At 52.2% G+C, this 18,349-nt stretch overlaps 1 protein-coding gene across 1 annotated transcript in view; it reads right to left on the bottom strand.

Annotated features, from left to right (window-relative positions):
- Positions 1 to 18,349, bottom strand: part of POLE (polymerase (DNA directed), epsilon, catalytic subunit) — a 29,344-nt gene that overhangs the window by 10,653 nt on the left and 342 nt on the right. The window contains exons 2-30 of the mRNA XM_010563395.1: positions 18,301 to 18,346; positions 18,179 to 18,223; positions 17,937 to 18,029; positions 17,193 to 17,347; positions 16,221 to 16,362; positions 15,812 to 15,892; positions 15,448 to 15,555; positions 14,907 to 15,017; positions 14,556 to 14,641; positions 13,859 to 13,978; positions 12,921 to 13,053; positions 12,142 to 12,255; positions 10,993 to 11,205; positions 9,946 to 10,053; positions 9,036 to 9,164; positions 8,541 to 8,643; positions 8,300 to 8,446; positions 7,520 to 7,665; positions 6,432 to 6,580; positions 5,943 to 6,035; positions 5,522 to 5,666; positions 4,840 to 4,997; positions 3,166 to 3,361; positions 2,219 to 2,433; positions 1,863 to 1,965; positions 1,585 to 1,665; positions 1,376 to 1,498; positions 1,070 to 1,288; positions 537 to 746 (exon numbers count right to left, since the gene is read on the bottom strand). Coding sequence (XP_010561697.1) covers positions 537 to 746; positions 1,070 to 1,288; positions 1,376 to 1,498; positions 1,585 to 1,665; positions 1,863 to 1,965; positions 2,219 to 2,433; positions 3,166 to 3,361; positions 4,840 to 4,997; positions 5,522 to 5,666; positions 5,943 to 6,035; positions 6,432 to 6,580; positions 7,520 to 7,665; positions 8,300 to 8,446; positions 8,541 to 8,643; positions 9,036 to 9,164; positions 9,946 to 10,053; positions 10,993 to 11,205; positions 12,142 to 12,255; positions 12,921 to 13,053; positions 13,859 to 13,978; positions 14,556 to 14,641; positions 14,907 to 15,017; positions 15,448 to 15,555; positions 15,812 to 15,892; positions 16,221 to 16,362; positions 17,193 to 17,347; positions 17,937 to 18,029; positions 18,179 to 18,223; positions 18,301 to 18,346 — 3,772 coding nt within the window. The remainder of the gene's footprint in view (positions 1 to 536; positions 747 to 1,069; positions 1,289 to 1,375; positions 1,499 to 1,584; positions 1,666 to 1,862; positions 1,966 to 2,218; positions 2,434 to 3,165; positions 3,362 to 4,839; positions 4,998 to 5,521; positions 5,667 to 5,942; positions 6,036 to 6,431; positions 6,581 to 7,519; positions 7,666 to 8,299; positions 8,447 to 8,540; positions 8,644 to 9,035; positions 9,165 to 9,945; positions 10,054 to 10,992; positions 11,206 to 12,141; positions 12,256 to 12,920; positions 13,054 to 13,858; positions 13,979 to 14,555; positions 14,642 to 14,906; positions 15,018 to 15,447; positions 15,556 to 15,811; positions 15,893 to 16,220; positions 16,363 to 17,192; positions 17,348 to 17,936; positions 18,030 to 18,178; positions 18,224 to 18,300; positions 18,347 to 18,349) is intronic.

Genomic DNA, 18,349 nt, shown 5'->3' with positions numbered 1-18,349 from the left:
ACACAGGCGTACAAAGTTAGCATTAGCAGGGAGATCCAACATGTTATCAGTGCTTATGTCTAAGCTGCAGAGCACTTTGTGGTTCTATATGGCCAGATAGTGGCTACAAAGAGAGCAGGGGGCTAAAGAGTCATCACTCTCAGCATTGGAGTCCCCATGTCCTGCTACTGTCCCAGGGCACCATGGAGAAAACTCTCTGGTTAAGGCTGGCCAACCAACTCAAGCTGACCCTTGATGTCAGCCAAGTCACCCTGATGTCCTACTGCACAATGCTGCCCATGGACTGAACTGGAGCTGCCCCATTGGCAGATCCACATGTACGTCCCAGATTCACCACCAAGGACCATGCGGGCTCCCGTTTCCATACGGATGTGTGCGAGCCTGAGGCTTTGCAGCCCCACCTGGCCTCCCCAGGGTTAACACCAGAGTAGCCTTGGGGTCAGCAGTCCCTGAACTTCACCATTTGACCACAGATAGCACAGATGCGAGGCTTACGTCCCGGGCTGCCCTCCGTGGCAGGTCCCCCTCCCCGGTACCTGCACAATCTGCCAGGGCAAGTCCAGGATGCTGCGTGCTGTCCTGCGCAGGTAGCTGCTCAGCCCTTTGGAGAGGGCATTGCGGACCACTCCTCCACCCGCTGTCACCCCACCATCCTCCAGACGCCGCCTCTTCTGCTGCTCCCGCCGCTGCCGAGCCTGCAGCTCCCACTTCTTCTGGTGGTAGCGCAGCCAGACCAGCCGCTCTTCCTGAGGGGGGTGACGGCACACGTGAGTCAAGCCAGAAACCAGCACAGGCTTCCCAGGCCCCCAACACCGTGCCATACAGCCAAGTCCGCCATCCCCCAGACCCACATCGTGGTCCTGCCCCAGCTGTGAAGCCACCATGACACCCCTTTTCTCCATCAGTGGTTACATTGCTCCATCTCCTGGTTATATTTCTCCCTGTAGCCCTGAGCCATGGGTGTGCAGAGGGTTTCAGGAGACCCACAGATCGCTCCTGGCAGCACCCAAGCTGCTTGGGTGGACGAGCACAGCCCCAGGGCATCTCCTGCCCAGTCTGCTTCACCTACCTTGGTGGTGCCCAGGGGCGGAGGTGGACCTAGGATCTCTCGCCAGGACTGGGATAGCTCCAGGTACTGGGACATCTGTTGGCTCTCCTCAGTCGCAGGGACTCGCTTCCGCTTATTTGCGATGGGAACCAGTGGCTGAAGGGTCTTGGAAGCCCCGAAGTCCTCTATGTCACCAATCTGTGAGCTGGGCGTCCCCTCCCGGGGCTGGTTGGTGAGGACCTGAGGAGGCAAGGACAGCAGGATGACGTGGGTTGCAGGAGAAAAGCCCCACCAGCACAGCCAGCACCCTTCCCTCGCCCTCTTTACCTGTCTCTTGCCTTCCGAAGTGAAGAGCTCATTGATTTTTTTCTGTTTGTACACATCGTTCTTCTCCAGGAGTTTCTTGTGGAGCCAGTCTGGGTGCCGGACCCGTGGCACCGGGTTCTTTACCTGGAGAGCATCTCTAAATTACACCGAGTTCCCCCACCAAAGCCCTCCTCCTGTCCCCCCACTGCCCCCCACCCCGTGCCCCATACCTGCTGGAGGGCTGCAGGAATGGTGATGATTTTCTGGATGGTGCTGCCCAGTCTCTCGATGTAGTAGTCCCAGTCCAGGATCTGTGAAGAGGGCAGAGCAGTGGGTAGCGAAGAAAGCTGAGCAGAAGGCCACTAGATGCAGGATCAAGCATCTCCCTGGGACCCCTGTCCCTAGCACCCTGCTTTGTGAGTGCAAGTATCCACTGCCCAGGTCACGCCTCCGAAGGGACGAGCCCTCATCCTGGAGCCGGGGCCATCCGCAGGGATGCCCCACTCACCGCGCGGATGTTGAAGTCCTGCAATGACGGGCTCTTCAGCCATTTTCGGAGGTAGTGTTTGCGCACGCTGGGCTCGGCCTGGAAGATGGCAAGGGGGATGGCCCTGGGGAAGGCAGGGAAGCACTTTTTACCCACCTGGACCAAGGCCCTGGTAGCACACGATCCCCTTTCCCAGCCTGCTTCTCCCACTCTGCAAGGCCACTGCGCAGCAGTTGTACGGTGTTATCCACCATTAGTCTTGCTCACAGTCTGAGCCAGCAGGCAGGTGATTGCTTGGCCACACCACACCAGCTTGCCCCTACCCTCTTGGTTGCCCCCACACTGTCAAAAGCCCTGGCCCCTCAAGATGGTGTTACCTCTCGGTAACTGGAGACCCTTCTGGTTTCTTGGAAATGATGAACCGGCAGCTCAGCCCTGCATCCTTCACCATCTGGTCCCCCAGGAACTCTGCCAGGCGCTTGGCAGTGCTGATGGAGGTGGACTTCTGCTCCCCGTAGTCCTCCAGCTTGCGCGACATGGACCGGTTCTCTGAGATCAGCTCAAACAGCTCTGAATCAGGCATGTTGGCAGCCTGAAAGGGAGGAAAAAATCCCAAAGCTAGCAAGAACATAATGATGAAGCCTTACTACTGCCAGATATGGGGAGCACGTACACCCAATTGGTGTGGCTTTTTACAGGGAGCCTGGGAATTGCTCCCTGTTGCAGCTGCTAACGTGACCTATTGAAAAGAGAGTGTGGGTTTGAGGCTTGCATCAGTTTATGCTGTGGCTGGGCTGTGGCAGCACTGCTTTGCGTTGCACACACAAACTAGTTGGGCTCACCAAGCACTTGTTGTACAAGGTCATTGCAAAATGGAAGGACCAAGCCAGGCTCTTGGTCACTCTCACCCCCCAGTTTCTTGCATTTTCTCTGCTCTCCCCAGTTATTGTACAGCCGATGTCTCTGTGCTCCTCATAAAACACTCTGCGGGCAAGTGGCGCTCTCATTCTCTGCCTCAGCAAATGCCCTTAACTAACATCCTTGGGGGGTGAGGGCCACCAGACCAGCTCCATGAAGGAGATGACTGGAGAAGGACACCACTCACCCACAGCTACAGCTGAATGAAGAGCCTTTGCACTAAAAGACACTGAAAACATCCCTTTTGGACCAAAGCGGCAGAAATATAATGGAAGTGACCATCAGAGGCACCGAGGACCACCCACCTTGTGTAAGTGAAGTCCACCCTCCCCACAGTGCCTGACCAGCTCTGACACTTCTTCTCTAGCTCCACCTCAGGAGCACAGACGTGCTGAGCTGTGCTTACCTTGCTATAGAGCACATCCAGCCAGTAATCGGCCACCTTGGCCACAGAAGCGTAGACCTCCTCCAGGGTGCTGCCTTTCAGAAAGGCTTCAAATACAGAAGACTGGAATATCTTCACCAGCTGCAGCTCTCCCCGGCGCTTCACCTCAAATCCCTTCAGCTCAGCCAGGGACCCGTCCTCGTTGAATACCGCATACCTAGGAAACATGGTGTGGGCAAAACCTGGCCTGTGCCAAGGGACATGTCCTCCAGGATCCTGCTGGTGTCCCTCCTGCCAGGGTGCTTCTCCCCATGCCACCATGCCGCCATCTTCAACGAAGCCGCGGTGCTTGGCACTAGGATGATCTCAGAATTATCTACAGCTGCTCTAGGAACCGTTTCAACTTGGTCTGCAAAAGCACGTCAGCTTGTGCCCCAGCTCATCCATACCGATTGGGAGAATGATCTTAACTGCACACAAGGAAAGGGCAGGAGGTGAGAGCCCGAGTGGTGACATGGAGGAAGATATTAGGAAGAGGTTTAGAGAGAAGGAGGAAACTTTGCCAGCTCAGATGCTGGCAAAGGGATTCAGAGGAAACTGACTGTAGCTATGACATGACTATAGCAACACTCCTCCCTCTCTCCTTTTCTCTTGTATTTTTTTGCATTTCACAGCTCCACCAATTATTTGTATGTCTCAAGAAAAACCTTATGGGAACATCAGCTAAGAGAAGAGAGGAGATACTCAAACCTACATCATTGGCAAGCCCTTCTCCCACCTGAGCACATTCCTGGGGGCACAGCCTTCTCTTCCTCCACCAACGATGGTGCCTGCCAGCCACCTCCAGGCTGTTTCGGTTGGAGAGTGACCAAGAAATAATGCACTTGCTAACATCCCCAAACTACAAGAAACCAAGAGGCCCCAAGAAAAGAGTTCTGTAAGCAAAGTCCTCTCAGTGCTTGGCATCACCTTGACTCCTGGGGCAAGGACTCACTGCTTGCAGAAAGGCACTGACAGGAGACAGTGGATGCTGGAGCTCATCTAATGGGGCATTAAGCACAAAGAAGCATAGAGCTGTAAGGAAAGAGGGTGCTGGAGGGCAGTGACAGCATTTCTTGGAGCTGGACCCAGGTCTGTGGGCACCCCTCTAGCTAGTGGTTGCTACTGCTCTAGCTCACATTTCTATTTAGGAGGCTGCACAGAAATCAGTGAAGTTTGAGTACAACTATCCTATAATGTGACAGTAATGGCAGGACCTGTTCCTTCTTCCAGATGGAGAAGGAAGGGGACATATGTAAGAGAAGCATTACTGGAGGTCTGTGAACTCCTGAGAGATGGGAAGGCAGGAACTGGTGAGTTTAAACAGATTTGGTTGAATGTAAGCAGTATTAGAAGTCCTCAGAAGGAAAGTCAGAGTTCTCCTGCACACCTCAGAGCCAAACAGGGAGATTGCGTCTGGTCACCAAGTTGGAGAAATGTTGTTTTGCTCTTATCTTCTAAAATTGGTTGCCATAGTATGGCACTGGAGGCAAGCGCACAGCTGGATTCAGAGATGATCTGGTGTAAGGAACTTGCCATTTAAAGCCAGTGAATTAAGCACACTGCAAGAGGCAAGGTCCCACATGCACAAAGGGAAAGAGACCCTCATCCTGTTACCCCAAGGAAGTGATAATATTTCAGGCTTTGAAATCTCACCTTTTCTTCAGCTTCTTGCCCTCCTCCTTGGAAGCTGGGAGGATCATGGCCAGGTATGGTCCATCCACTTCAAAAAAGATGCTGTTCTCCGAGCGTGTGATGTAGGTCAGAGAGGCTGGGTCCTGCAGTTCCTGGTACTGATCATTCGTGAAGCCTTCCTATGGGCACAGCCCCAGAAGAACAGCTTCACTCAACAGCCAGGCTGGTTACACCAGGCAATGCCCTTCAGGCACACCCTGCCCAAAGGGATCACTGAGCACCCTTCTGAAAGCTACAGCACAATTTAGGACTCAAAAATCAAAATATCTGACACCTGCCTGTTGAGAAGAAAAAAAATGCTTTGGACCCTAAAATTATATTCTTTTGTCTTACAGAAGCTGGAGCAAGCAGAGGATGGGTTTGGACCTTGCTCTAGTCTGGACTCCCAGCCTGCACAGGTGAGCATGCACCAACCCTGGCCTCTTACACACCACCTTCTCTGCTCCAGGGATATCGGAGCCTCTCCCTCTGCTCAGATGCTCTCCGGGGCAGAGAGCAGCTGTGCAGCAAGCAGGGCCATCAGCCCCAACATCCCGCTCGCTACACGGGGAGCAGAGATGGAAGAGAGACCCTCCTCTCTTGTCAGTCCTCCACGTCCTTCTTCCCAGACTGCAGAGCTGTCCTGGATGGGTGCAAGACTCACCTTCACCAGGATGTTCAGCATGGCACCTGGGTAGGAGATTGTCACCTTCGGCTTCTTGGCATTGGTTGACTTGATGACAAAGTTCTCCGGAAAGCTGTTGGGGAGGACACACCAAATCCCATCGGTATCCAGTTCCAGAGGTCTCCTAAGGAAGGAAGGAAGAAAGGTAGGTCACTGTCAGGAGGGGAGTGCATGATAGATGAGGATCAGCTGTGTCCCCCATAAAGGCAGAGGCAGCCTGTTGCATCCACTCTCCAGTCCCTTCTGCAAAGCAAACCCTCATAATACAACAGAATAACCACAACAGCGTTAGAAATCTGAATCTTCAACATTAACTGCTGAAAGCTCAGGTGTTTAATGTGCTTCCACATCTGTCCCAGATGTAGATGGACCTTTCTTCCCCAGCTCAGCACATACTCACCCAATCTGCTCGATCAGTTCCCTGGCCTGGGTGATGATATTCGCTCCCGTGAAGCAGACGATGCCAGCCATTTCCATGGAGTACCAGCGAGCTCTGTGAGCAGAGGAGTCAAAGTGAAGAGCATGAAGTGTTCCCTCCCAAACCCAGCTATGGAAAGGACAGGAGGACCTCCAGAGGAAGAAGGGCAAGAAACATATCAACACTGGCCCTTGGTAGATTGTTCTCCTTGTCCTAGTTATGATGCTTCAGAAAAGCTGGAAACCCATAACAGATAAGATTCCTGTCACTTATGCCCAACACTTCATGTCTGGCAGGAGTCTCCAGGATGAGAAGTCGTGGGCAGAAGCAAGAGGAGAGTGTTACAGGCAGCACCCACCTTCATCCTGGTGCTTCAGAGGCAGGTGAAGCAAGTGACAGCCTCACTAGGACAATCCAGATTCCCAAGGGTACTCTCCAGGGAACCCCAGCACCGCCCGGGGGGACACTCACCCTTTCCGCATGACGTAGCCATAGAAAGAGTTGAGAATGCACTTGTGGGCCAGCTGCAGGGAGTCATACAGGATTTCCATGTTCTTGCAGCGCTTCACTTCAGAGGCATCTCCTGACTCCACTGCTGCAGACAGCTTCTTCTTCCACACCTGCAAGCCAGAGGAAGGGTCAGGACAATCCCACACATCACTACCAGTGGTATCCAACTGGTTCCCCCTCAGTCCCAGTATAGCATTAGAACTCTAGAACAGTATCTTTGCCAAAGATGGGTAGCATGAGCTAAACATTCCTTTTTCTTTTGCAGCAGAGGAGGAGCTGGCCAGAGGCACTTTGCCACACGGTAGGAGGGACCTGCAGCACCAACCATAACTCTGACGGTGACCATCAGAATTCAAGTAGCGCCAGCAGTGCTGCCCACCTGTGTCAGTTGTGCTGCACCACATGTGCGCAGGCAAGAACTGAATACGCTGCCTGCAGCAATTGATGATGTCTGGCTGAACAGAACCACCTGTGTAGAAAAAGCCTTTCAGCCAGCTCCGTGATTCATGGCAGAAGAGGCAGCTGGGAGTAACCACAAAGCAAACGGCTTGTTAATTAACTCTGCCAGAAGTAGGGTCCCAAGGCCTCATCATTGCTTCCAACACACTCCAAGAATAACGTGCCCTGGTGTCCTCTAGCAAACCTCAACCAGCAGAGAACTAGAACATCCTCCTGGGATCAACCGCTCCTTAACCCGAGGTCTAGACCTTGCTTCTTAGCTTGTCTCTTTTCTCCATGTGGGAAGAATGCCCCAGACTGAACCTGGCCAGATCAGACATAGCAGAACAGAGACTAGCTGAGGATTCGCTAAACCTAGCGAAAACTGGAGATGCAGCTTTGTTTCTGACAGCACCCCAGAGGCAGTAAATGCCGCAGCAGCAGCCGTTGAAGATTCGGCAGTGAGCAGCCACAGCTGTCAGGAGCTCCACCACGTCCTTCTCGAATACAAAGGCTGAACACTGCAATCCTTTAGGGCTCGAGTTTCCAGTGAGAGAGGAGAGGTCCCCAGCCTTGGCAAGATAAGTTAAACCAGAAGCTGAGTTCGGTACCTTGTGCAGCCCCTTGAACTCATAGCGGCGGTCCCTGAAAGCTCGCACTGTGTCCACATAGAAAGAGTTCTCTCGCTGGCAGATGGTGGTGACTCGTTCCTCCACCTTGGTGACATGGATCTTCTTGTACGCCTTGCGGCAGTAATCTAGTCAAGGGAAGAAGCAAAGGGAGCTTCTCAGGGATGGGTGCCCGCTACGGACGGAGGGATGGGCACAGTATGGACAGGGAGACATCTAAGCATCAGGCATGGGTGAATGGGGAGATGGTCCTACTGCAAAGGGAGGGGAGGGAAGATACCAGCACGGAGAGAAGCAGCACCTCATTGTGGAGATGCAGGGACAGGTGGGGGAAAAAACTCATCATGATACAGGTATGGCCCATCCACAAACCCAGGCTCTGCCCCCAGCCAGCTGGATGCTTCTGCTGAACAGCATCACTCCAGGTGATGGGATAACATAATATTTCCCATTCATTAACAGACTTTAATTAGCAGTCTTCCAAAAAATGGAGCCATTCATGTTTCAGCTCAAATCCATGGCTCTCAACAGACAAAAGGAGAAACACTGATACAGGCACCAGTGCCCGGCCCCTCTTTGGGAAACACACAGCAGTCTGCTGGGATCCTGGAGAAGGTCTGCCAAAGCATGGTGTGAGACCAGACCCAGTCTGAACTAACATCACAGCCATAAGAGAGGTAATTAATGATGAGCACAACTCATAGTCTAGATTGCAAAACACTGGTCCAGATTGTGACGTTGATTTTTTTTTTTTTTTTTTACCTGCCAGCCGCTTTTTCTCATACTTGGCCTGTTCTTCCCGGGAGAGCTCGTGGAAGGCGCGGGGTGCTCCCTCGGGGGAGAGGGGAGGGAACTTCTCTGACTCCAGCTGCTGCTGGATGCGGTGATACTCACTGCGGCTGGCAGGCACTGTGGAGGAGGGCAGCCATCAGTTTCCCAGGAGAGAAGCAGGAATTTGTCTCCATCTCTATGGGCTGGACTGCAAGGTCCTTACTGTACTTACTGAACTCTCCTCTCCACTGCCAAGTCATCCGGCGCTGACAGTTGGCACCCGGCTTGTTAAAGTCACAGGCAGCACATGTGGCCTCATCCACCATGGCTGAGGGCTGGACGCAAGTAAGAGACACAGAGGTGTTAGAGGGGACAGCTCTCCAAACGACAGCCCATGCCAGAACAGGCGCTGGGTGGCAGAAGCGCATAGGTGTGAACATCAGAGATGGTACTCTGTCAGTTCTCCTTTCCAGAGCCTTTCGAGAACACAAAATCCTCAAAAAACAATAGCTGTTTTTTTGGGAAGTGTCCTAGCTAAAGTTGTAGCTCAACCTTTGCAGACCTGGCATCCATGGCAGCTTGACTGACTGGCTGTCACACCCAGCCTTATCTGATCCCCCTGCCCTGAGCAGAAAGTTCAGCCCTTGTTGTTAAGGGGATCCAATCAGAAGGACCACCAAGGTCATCTGAAAGACAAATTAGGAGAGATGAGGTTGATGTTACCCACCTGTAACCTGTTAGTCAGAATGATGTTGGGGTACATGGCCCCCACATCCAGGTGGTAGATAAGGGGACACTCAATTCTGTTCGGAACATCCTTCAGGGAATTCAGTTTGACCTTGATTTCATCACAAACCTGTAGCACGACAAAAAGAAGTGAAACTCAGGCAGGAAGGAGTTACTAAGTCCAATACTTGTTGAATTTGGTCCTTTATTCCTGCACAGGGACACCTGCCACTGACTCTGGGGAAGGATTTAAAGGACCAATGGAGCAGCATCAGGGACTCCTTGACCACCGGTATTTTAGGTTTTGTTTTGGACTTCCAGGGTAGGCTTTACCTGTAGGAGTAAGTGGAAGGTGAGAGCAGCTACCTCGTAAAGGTTACTCGATCAAGGACCTTTTCAGTGCAAACAGGTTAATGGAGACAACAGCAAAGACCAGAAGTCCCCAGTCACTAACTGATGATGCCCTCCAAGAAACTCCACACTTGGCTTTGGAGAGGGGTGACCTGCACTTTGTAGCTGGTAAGAAGCAGGGAACAAGAGGAACATGAGTATTTTGGATATCTGAGCGGCCTGTCTTCTTAATAAATCCCTTCCCAGCTCTCTCAGAACGTTGCTCCTAGTTGAACCTGCACAGGGGAAAGCAGGAACCGCATCCCTCAGCTGGGGCAGAGACCCCCGGTCCCTGGGCTTGGCTCCAGCAGCTGGGCAGGGGGTCCTGGCTGGGGCTGCTGGAGATCGCGGCTGCTTATAACATCCCTTAACACCATCTACTCTGTAGGTGCCCATAGATGGGCTTCTTCGTCTCTCTCCATAGAGTGCAAAATGAACGTAAACAGGCACCTTGAAGCTGCAGCCCCAGCCTGGCAGCTCAGCCCTCCCTGCCAAGCCCAGCCATGCCACGGGCAACATACCTCCTGGAAGTTGGTGACTTGATCCAATGGCAAACCCTCCTCCTCCTCGATGGCATGCCGCAGCGTCTTCTCCACGTGCTGCACCAGGAAGTTGAACGCAGCAGGATTCTGCAGGGGCGTGGGGACGGCACTGAGACCGTGGACAGCCGACCCTCGCTGCAGGCTGGCAGCTCCTGCCCTGCTGCCCATGTCCCTGCCTGACTTGGGGAGCTCTGAGCATGGCCCTGCAGCATAGGGCAGCATATTGAGGCACAGGCAGGGTCTAGACCACTGACACAGGGGAAAGAAAAAAAAAAAAAACAAAAAAACCGCAAGGAAGGGAAGAGACAAGCGCAGCTAACAAGCAGCTGGTTGCATTTGTGTTTGGTAGTGCCGCAACTCTCATGGTTGCATGCTGGCTGGTGCAAGGGTCCAAAGATTCAGACTTAGTTCAGATCCTTTTACACACCCAGTGCGTGCTCCCCATGATCGTCCACTAGACGATATCCACCAAAATGTGCCACACTAAGTGCAATGCATCACATGACAGAGAATGAAGCCACCTCTGAAAACTTAAGAGTCTGTGAGCACAACGCAGGCGTGAAGCAGGACAAGGGGGAGGTGATGGAGATAGCAGCGTGAACCAGAAACAAGTGATAGACGCCCAGGAAGGGTTCTGAAGAAGCTTTGTTTGGGTGGGAGAAGGACAGAGGGAGGACAGGACCCCAAGGGGACAGAGGCATATCTTCCAAGAACCACTGGCTCAAAACCAAACCCAAAACCCCACTTCACTCTCCCTTGCTGTCAACAAGGTCTGGCTTGCTTCCAGTATGTGACACATATGACACTTGCTTTCCTAGTGAAGCACAGATGGCCAGTTGGAGGCCTCCTCCCATCCCATCCCAGCCCAGCCCAGCTCCACGCTCCTTCAGGTGCTCAAGGTCTTCTGAAGTATGACAGGTACTGCCCAAGGCCAGCAGGGACTCACAGGAGACGTTAACATCAGCGGAGGGTTACTCCTCACCACTACATTGCACAAGGACAGGGGTTGGCTGCGTGGCCCCTTACCATTTTGAAGCGGCATGGGATGTCACTGCGGAAGACCCCAGATTCCAGCGCTTCCACATGGCCTCCCACATATGTCTCTGAGTCCAGCACATGTCCGTCTTCTGTAAGTTTGTTGAATTCCTGCTCCTGCTTGTTGGGGAAGATGATGTTGGCGTGATAGGCCTGAACCATCAGCAGTGCCTCGCACAGTGTCCCAGATCCTTTTCTTAACACCTGCCAAAGAGACATCAAAGCTGGTTTTAAACTCAAAAAGAGTAGATTTAGATTAGATATAAGGAAGAAATTCTTCACCATGAGGGTGGTGAGACATGGCAACAGGTTGCCCAGAGAAGCTGTGGATGCCCCATCCCTGGAAGTGTTCCAGGCCAGGTTAGATGGGGCTTTGAACAGCCTGGTCTAAGGGAAGGTGTCCCTGCCCATGGCAGGGGGGTTGGACTAGATGATCTTTGAAGGTCCCTTCCAACCCAAACCATCCTGTGATTCAGCAAGAAGTGCTATACCAGCGCTAGTGGGACCAGACTGGCCTTACAGCCACACCAGTGAGCCGGACGGCTTCAGCTGGTGACACACGTGTGACTGTGCAGCAGGCAGTGCTGCAGCCCATGGCAAGGATGATGGGAACAAGTGAGAAACCAACACTGACTCCTTCAGGTTAGCTGGGAGGAAAGCAGGCTAGGGACAGCGCAAAGACCTCCAGACCTCTGCTGCCATCACCTCCTGACACCACTCCACTGTCAAACGCCTTTGTAAGCTAAACCAGGTGGGGAAAGAGCAACATTTCCTACATGCTTAGCACAGACAGCTTCCTAACCATCCTCCCTACAGGTGACAACAGCCATCAGGAGACCCAGCTCTGCATGACCATGACTGCAAGTAAACTTGGCTGAGCGTAGAGCATCAGCCATACTTTCTTGCTCCAGCCCTGTACTGCCAACCCTCAGGTCTCTTGTTCTTAGGCACCACTCTCAAAACACCCCAGGGCTGTGGAGAGAAAGAAGTAGCCTCCAAATCCACCCTCCCTCCCTCCCTGACACAGATGGGAAAGTGCTCGGGCAGTGGGAATCAGGTCCGTGGCCAGAGCATCCCTGCAGTATGGGAGATGCGGCTCTTCGCCCAGCAAAGAAATCATCATTTCAGGAGTGCACCCACCTCATCAGGCTCCATGGGAATGATGGTGCACAAGGCGAAAATGAAAGGATGCACGTACTTCATATACATGTAGTAGGTAGCAACGGCGTCGGACACTGAATAGGTGGCCAGGGTCTGTTGGGGAAGGGTGAGAGGCAAATTAATCCAAATCACATGTGACAGAGCAGCTCAATGCCAATAATCTTTCATTGCTTCCTGCTGGACATGCTCATATCAGCAGGAAGGGAAAGGTGTATTTCTGCATATCCTAGATTGTAAAGAATAATCTGCTCGCTTCCGAGGACATACTGCTCTAGCTCTAATTACACAGCAATACATCAGCTTTGAATGAGAAGAAATGGGGAGGATGAGCTCATGGCACAGATGCCACCCCATTTGGGAATCAGGAGGCTGCTCCAGGTCTTCAGCAGGAATCCCTTGCCCACGACACCTGGAGCATTAAGTCTATTTCTTGTCCCTCCAGCAAGTCATGGCTCTTCATGGTGTTTCTGATTTAGGTGGTGCCTGCCACCTCACATTGATGTAAATAAATACAGAAAACATACAGTGCAATCCCAGTGCTAGAACCACTTCAGAGAAATCTGTTCTTTCTCCCCACAAGCTCAAGTGCTTCTAAGGCATTGGCAATTTGGGGGGACAGATTGGGTTAATTTCTCAATACCCATTGCACTAAGCAAAACCATTTTGTAATACTTTAACTTAGAGATTCAATCATATTGCAGCTGTTCTAGGCTTGTTTTCCAATTGCTCAGAGGAGATACAGCACAGGGAGGGAATACCTGAGGCTCCTCCGTAGCCATCCGGCACATCTCTTCAGGGTCCAGCTCCACTGGATCGTAACCCAGTTTTGCTTTAGCTGCTGCTTTCAGGTTGTGACTTCCCACTGGGAGGTAACTGTCTCTTTTCACCCACCTGGACAGAATCAGGAAAATACCAGTTTGTGCAGAGAAACCAGCCCTGCCCTTCAAAAAGAGGCTCAGACTTGCAAACGGGACCTTGACTGCAAAGGGGACCTCTCACGAGGACAGCCAAGAGCCAAGCATCCAAGTGCCATGAAGTAAGAGGCTGCCCAGCTTTAGATATCCTGCATCTCTAGCAATGCACTTAAATCCCAATGTGGACAAACCCCAGTATCCATACCACCACCACTACTCAGAACTACCACCTTCCAACTCCCTCAGTGGCTTTAAGATAAACATTTAACCACTGGAGGAGACACCACTAGGACTGCAAGGACAGCCAGCCACTGTCCAAAGTCCAGATGCTGCTCCAGTGGAAGAAACCCACATAAAAACCCCAACTTGGCTCTCTCTCCCATGCATGCACAATGCGTCCTTTCCTCTTCTGGCTGTGCCAGGAGGCTGTTGAGTTAGGATACAGTCCCTTCCCCATTCCAATAGCTTGATCTTATCCCACTTTCTCTGCTCCCCCAAATCAGACCTCAAACACCCAAGGACAGCCACCAACAGGCTGCAGGGAGAGAGACGGCCCTGATAGTCCTTCACGGGGAAGGCTTGGCAGCTTCTGCAGTATGCAGAGTGCCAAGAGGAAGCAGCACAGTCAGAGAAATGGACTATTACGCCAGCCTAGGGAGGTGCGACAGATGAAAGCTTCCAACAGACAGAAGGAGGACAGTATTCAAATACAACTGTAGGTATTTTATATAAATTCAAGTGATAAAGATGCAGTTATACGGTAGAGGGGCAGCAGTTGGTACCTTAGACAGTCCATGTGGATGCACTGGGATGCTTTGTACTCTCCCTGGCTGTCTTTCTGAAACCCAATTTCCTGATACATATTAATTCCATGAGCTGCTGCTCTTGCTTCCACAAAGGGCCTGGGGAAAGAGGCAACATGAAGAGAAGGAACAGAACAGCCATTTCCCTTCATTTCCAACACTGGTTTCACAAACACTTTGTTACAAACTACCTAAAGAATTTTTCTTGCGATTTATCTGATATCTGGCCATAGGAAAAACTTCCTGCAGGACAGAACTGCAGCACGACCCTAGAGGCAAAGCTGCTTGCTTGCATCCTGCAGCAGGAGGTGGAAGCATGTGGTCCCCCTCCCCTTGCTTCCTGAAGGCTTGCCTGCACCCCTCTCCCTAATACCCTCCAGGTCTCTTTTGACCCTCTCCCTGCTCTCCCAAGACAGGGCTCATCCATACACCAATATCGCCACATTGACAAGGGTTTAAAAGCAGGTCAGCCAAGCGGATGGGACTCTACAAAAGCTCATACTTCCAAGCCAATGACCACAGCATTTGGTGAGGTGCTCAAACTGGCCAGACAGTTGGCATGGATCACACACCAGCACCACTATATCAGCTATGGAAGGACGTCAAGGCTGGTACCTGACCCTGCCCCACAGCTCAGGTGACACCTTGCCAGCTTAGTTTTCATTCCTGATCTTACCAGTCAAAGAAATCTCCATTGTACGTGACAATGATAGTGGGTTTTGTCTCCTGGACATGTTCAAACCACCTCTGGATTAAATGAGCCTAGGATGAAGCAGAAGAATAGGAAAGATACATATATAAAGTAAATTCATCTCCTCCATGGAGAGGTGGTGGATACCACACAGTTTATTCCACCCTTCCCATCTTCTCCCCACCCAGCCCAAACCTGACCTCTCTTACCCTTATTACCAAGAAACATTACCATGACCAGTCCTGCCAGACACACCGCGTTCCCCAGCAAGGCAGCCTACCAAGCCATTAGCTCTCTTTGGCCAGGTAAAAAGTCTGCTGGGCAGAACTGACTTACTTCATCTGGTTCATTAAAGACACAAAACGGACCCTCATACTCCGGCTTGGGAGTAAACTCAAAGTCTTCAATATCCTCAGAGACGATCTCCCTGTTTGTGATCAGGTAGCCCTACGGAGGTGACAAGAAGGCAGTTAGGAGAACTTGGCTTGCAGGCAACCCAAAAATGCTGTCCAAATGATGGGACATTTTCCTTTTGAAAGCCAGAGCTTCTGTCAAGGGGGAACAACTGTTTGGGAGTCATCTGCTGAACCATCGCTGGCCATCAGCTAAGGAGGCCATGGGGAGACAACATGGGACAGCAGAGTTGTCCCTGTGCTCTCCAGGTTACTACTGCTCCCTCAGACAAGGGCCAGCAACCTGAGCTGGGTACCACAAAACTAAAAATACATCATTCAGACTTTAATTTCATTTCCACAGCCATACACCAAGCAGCCAGCAGCAAGGCAAGCCTGGAGCGAGCTGGGTTGGAGGCGAAATGCTGGCCTGCTCCCCGGCTTCACTGCTGGAGCATGGAGGAAACTACTCTGCTGTCCCTTACCTGCCCATCAATCATGTAGGAGATCATCATGATCTGGTCTGTCTCCGCATCAGGAAACTTCAAAGGGAGTTTGGTAGTTTCAATATCAAAGGCGAGAACAACAGGATCCTGAGCAGAACCAAATCCATTAGAAAATATTCTAAAGCTGACTTGAAGTTAAAGAACGGTTCCCATTAAGCCCAGTGCTAGCCCAGCAAGTGAACCAGATCCTCCTCAGTAATCATTTTACAGCTTTATCAACCCAAAAATCACTATCCAAACCCAGAAACAGCCTTCCCCCTGCGCACCATGGTGTGACACCAGCAGAGCATCACTCACCAGCCATGCACCTGGACAGGCTGACGCCTGCCTGACCAATGCTCACCGGTCGCTCCACGAGGTCGTCTCGGCGGGTGATTTCAGGGGGGTAGGTGCTGCCCCGGTATCGCACGTTGTACCAGTGAGCCTGTTGAGAGAGGAGGGTGGGCAGTGCTTTACTGCAGGGCCAGCTCTTTGCACCACTTCTGTTTGGCTGCTGGGGACACAGCTGTGCAAATTAAATGCAGCCCAGAAGAAAGGTTCAAGCTGTGGCTGTGCATCAATCATCTAACTTTTCTGCACATCATTAGCTAAGGAGAAGGCCCAGCAGCACAGGACTAAGCTTTACACATGAACTCATTGCCACTGACAGCTTTGCAAAGGTCCTGGAGAGAAAACATATCCGCCCTGCCTGCACTTTAGGAGTACAGCAGCAGGAAAGCGAAGCTCTTCCAGCTTCCCTATTCCTTACTCACCACATGGATCTTCAGGTCAATAGAGAGGCGAATGTGGTAGGGTACATCGTACTCCCGCATATCCACAATGTTGTCCATCTGGTTGGCAATCTTTCTGGAGGCTCCTTCCTCATCCGTGCTCAGGCTGCCTCCGCTCAGAGCACTGCAAGAAGCAGAGTGAAGCAGCCACTTTACCTGAGTGCACGTCTCCACAGGCTCGGCTGCGAGGGACAGCCACGCGGCACCGGTGACACCCAGCAGCAGGAGTCAGTGACAGGAGAGGAGAGAACGGGAAATGCTTCCCCACCATGCAATCACCTCTGCTCGCAGAGCCATCCCCGGGACAGACAGCACACGCAGCCCCATCACTCCCATCTAAATTCAACTTTTCTCACGTTTGTGAGCTGTGTCTGCTCAGAGGTACAGGCAGGCAAAACCCACACTTGCCTGTATAATGAACAGTTCTTATGGCATTGGATTTATAAGTATGGTAACGAGACTAAGCGTAATGAGGCAACCTGGGAAACGCTTTGAACAGGGACAGTATGCCTTCCAGGCGAGCAGGGAGTGCTCGACTCACTTGATTCTTCTTCCTCGAGTTTCAGCTGAAATCAGACTTCAGGGCCAGGAAACCAAAGAGGGGGGCAAATTTTTCATGTGTATATTTTGGTTGACTTTAAAAACAAAGTTTCTTATTTTTTTTTCTGTCTGCAGCTGTGTTTCCAATCTTGTAAACAAGTGCCTGGCTTTTTATTCAGATAGAAAATATTTGTTGAGGTAGGACCACAGCACATCATATGCCAGAGGCTCTGGAGCCTCTTGATGTGCAGCACTGAGCTGAAAGAAGCACCTTGGAAGATGGGTGGCAGAGGAGCATAGCTGGGGTCAGACCCCAGGCAGGACAACACTTCTCTGAGAACAGCTAAGAAATAATCAAGGGAGCTTAATTATTAACATGAGGGACCGACCAGCCACCCTAAGGAGAGCTCCCACCTCGATAGCATGGCCGTGTAGACATCGCTCGCCTGGTCTCGCTCTCTATTTTTCCTCACAGCAGGAGAGATCTCCTTCCGCACCTTCACCAAGTCATCCACTGTGTTGAAGGACAGTTTGATGTAGTTCCTCTTGAGGCCCACCAAGTGGTTTGGCTGCAAAGCAGCAAGACAATGCCAGCTCAGGGGGATGTGTACTGAGGGACGGCCACCATAAGAGAGGGTGGGGAAGGCAGACTAGACTGACGCATGTGAAAGAATTGGCCAAAAAAGAGGTGCCAATGGGTGGGAGAGTCAAGCACCAAGAAGAGTCTCTGGTGGGCACGTCAGGGAAGAGCACACGAGCTGCACAGCAAGGGCTCAGCCAGCCCTGCTGCCCATGCAGGCAGGACCACAAGCAGGATTCACCCAGAGAAGAGGAGGAAGAGCAGGTCAAGCATGAGCAGCATCCCCCTCCCCCAGTACCCTCTCCTCCTCCAATCATACTTTAATTCCTGCAATTAAACATCTCGAACGCGCTGTGACACAGCTGATGTGCTCAAGGAGAGGAATGTAATCTCTACCGATAAGCAAGTAGTCATAACTAACCTGTTTCTGATAGACACCACAAACAGCACTAGGAGACTGAAGTCAAGCGCACTGTTTCCCTTCACTACTCACTAGTCCCTTCCTATTTCACTAGAGCTGTGCAAGGTCCAAAAAAAAACCCGCTACTCAAGAGCACAGAGGGCAGAGGAATACAGACCAGGTCCAAGTCTTCTTTGGGGACAGTTTCCAGCTTTGCAATCTTCCCTTGGAACTTCTTGGAAAGGAAGGAGGACACTTCTCGCTCGCAGCCCTGCCGGGAGACCCCGGGGCTGAGCAGCGTGCTTCTGTGCCTTGGGAGAAGACCGTCCCAAAGCAGGATGCCCGGGAGGTCTCGAGCTCCCCAGGGACCTGCTGTCCCCTTCCCTGGGGACCTCGGCCCCCCCAGGGTCCCCTCCTCACCTTCTGGGTGGCGATGTAGAAGTAGGGCTTGTACGGTAGGGCCACCTAGGAGAGAGCAGCGGGGTGACGCGGCGGGTCCCCCTGTGGGACCCTGCGCCCCACCCGGACCCCCGGGGACCCACCTTGAAGCGGCTCCCGGCCTCCTGGCTGGAGTAGTAGTCCACTGGGCTC

This window comes from Haliaeetus leucocephalus, unplaced genomic scaffold, assembly GCF_000737465.1.
Source record: "Haliaeetus leucocephalus isolate CR32 unplaced genomic scaffold, Haliaeetus_leucocephalus-4.0 Scaffold165, whole genome shotgun sequence".
NCBI classification, from domain to species: Eukaryota; Metazoa; Chordata; class Aves; order Accipitriformes; family Accipitridae; genus Haliaeetus; species Haliaeetus leucocephalus.
This window is presented reverse-complemented; position numbering and strand designations above follow the sequence as displayed.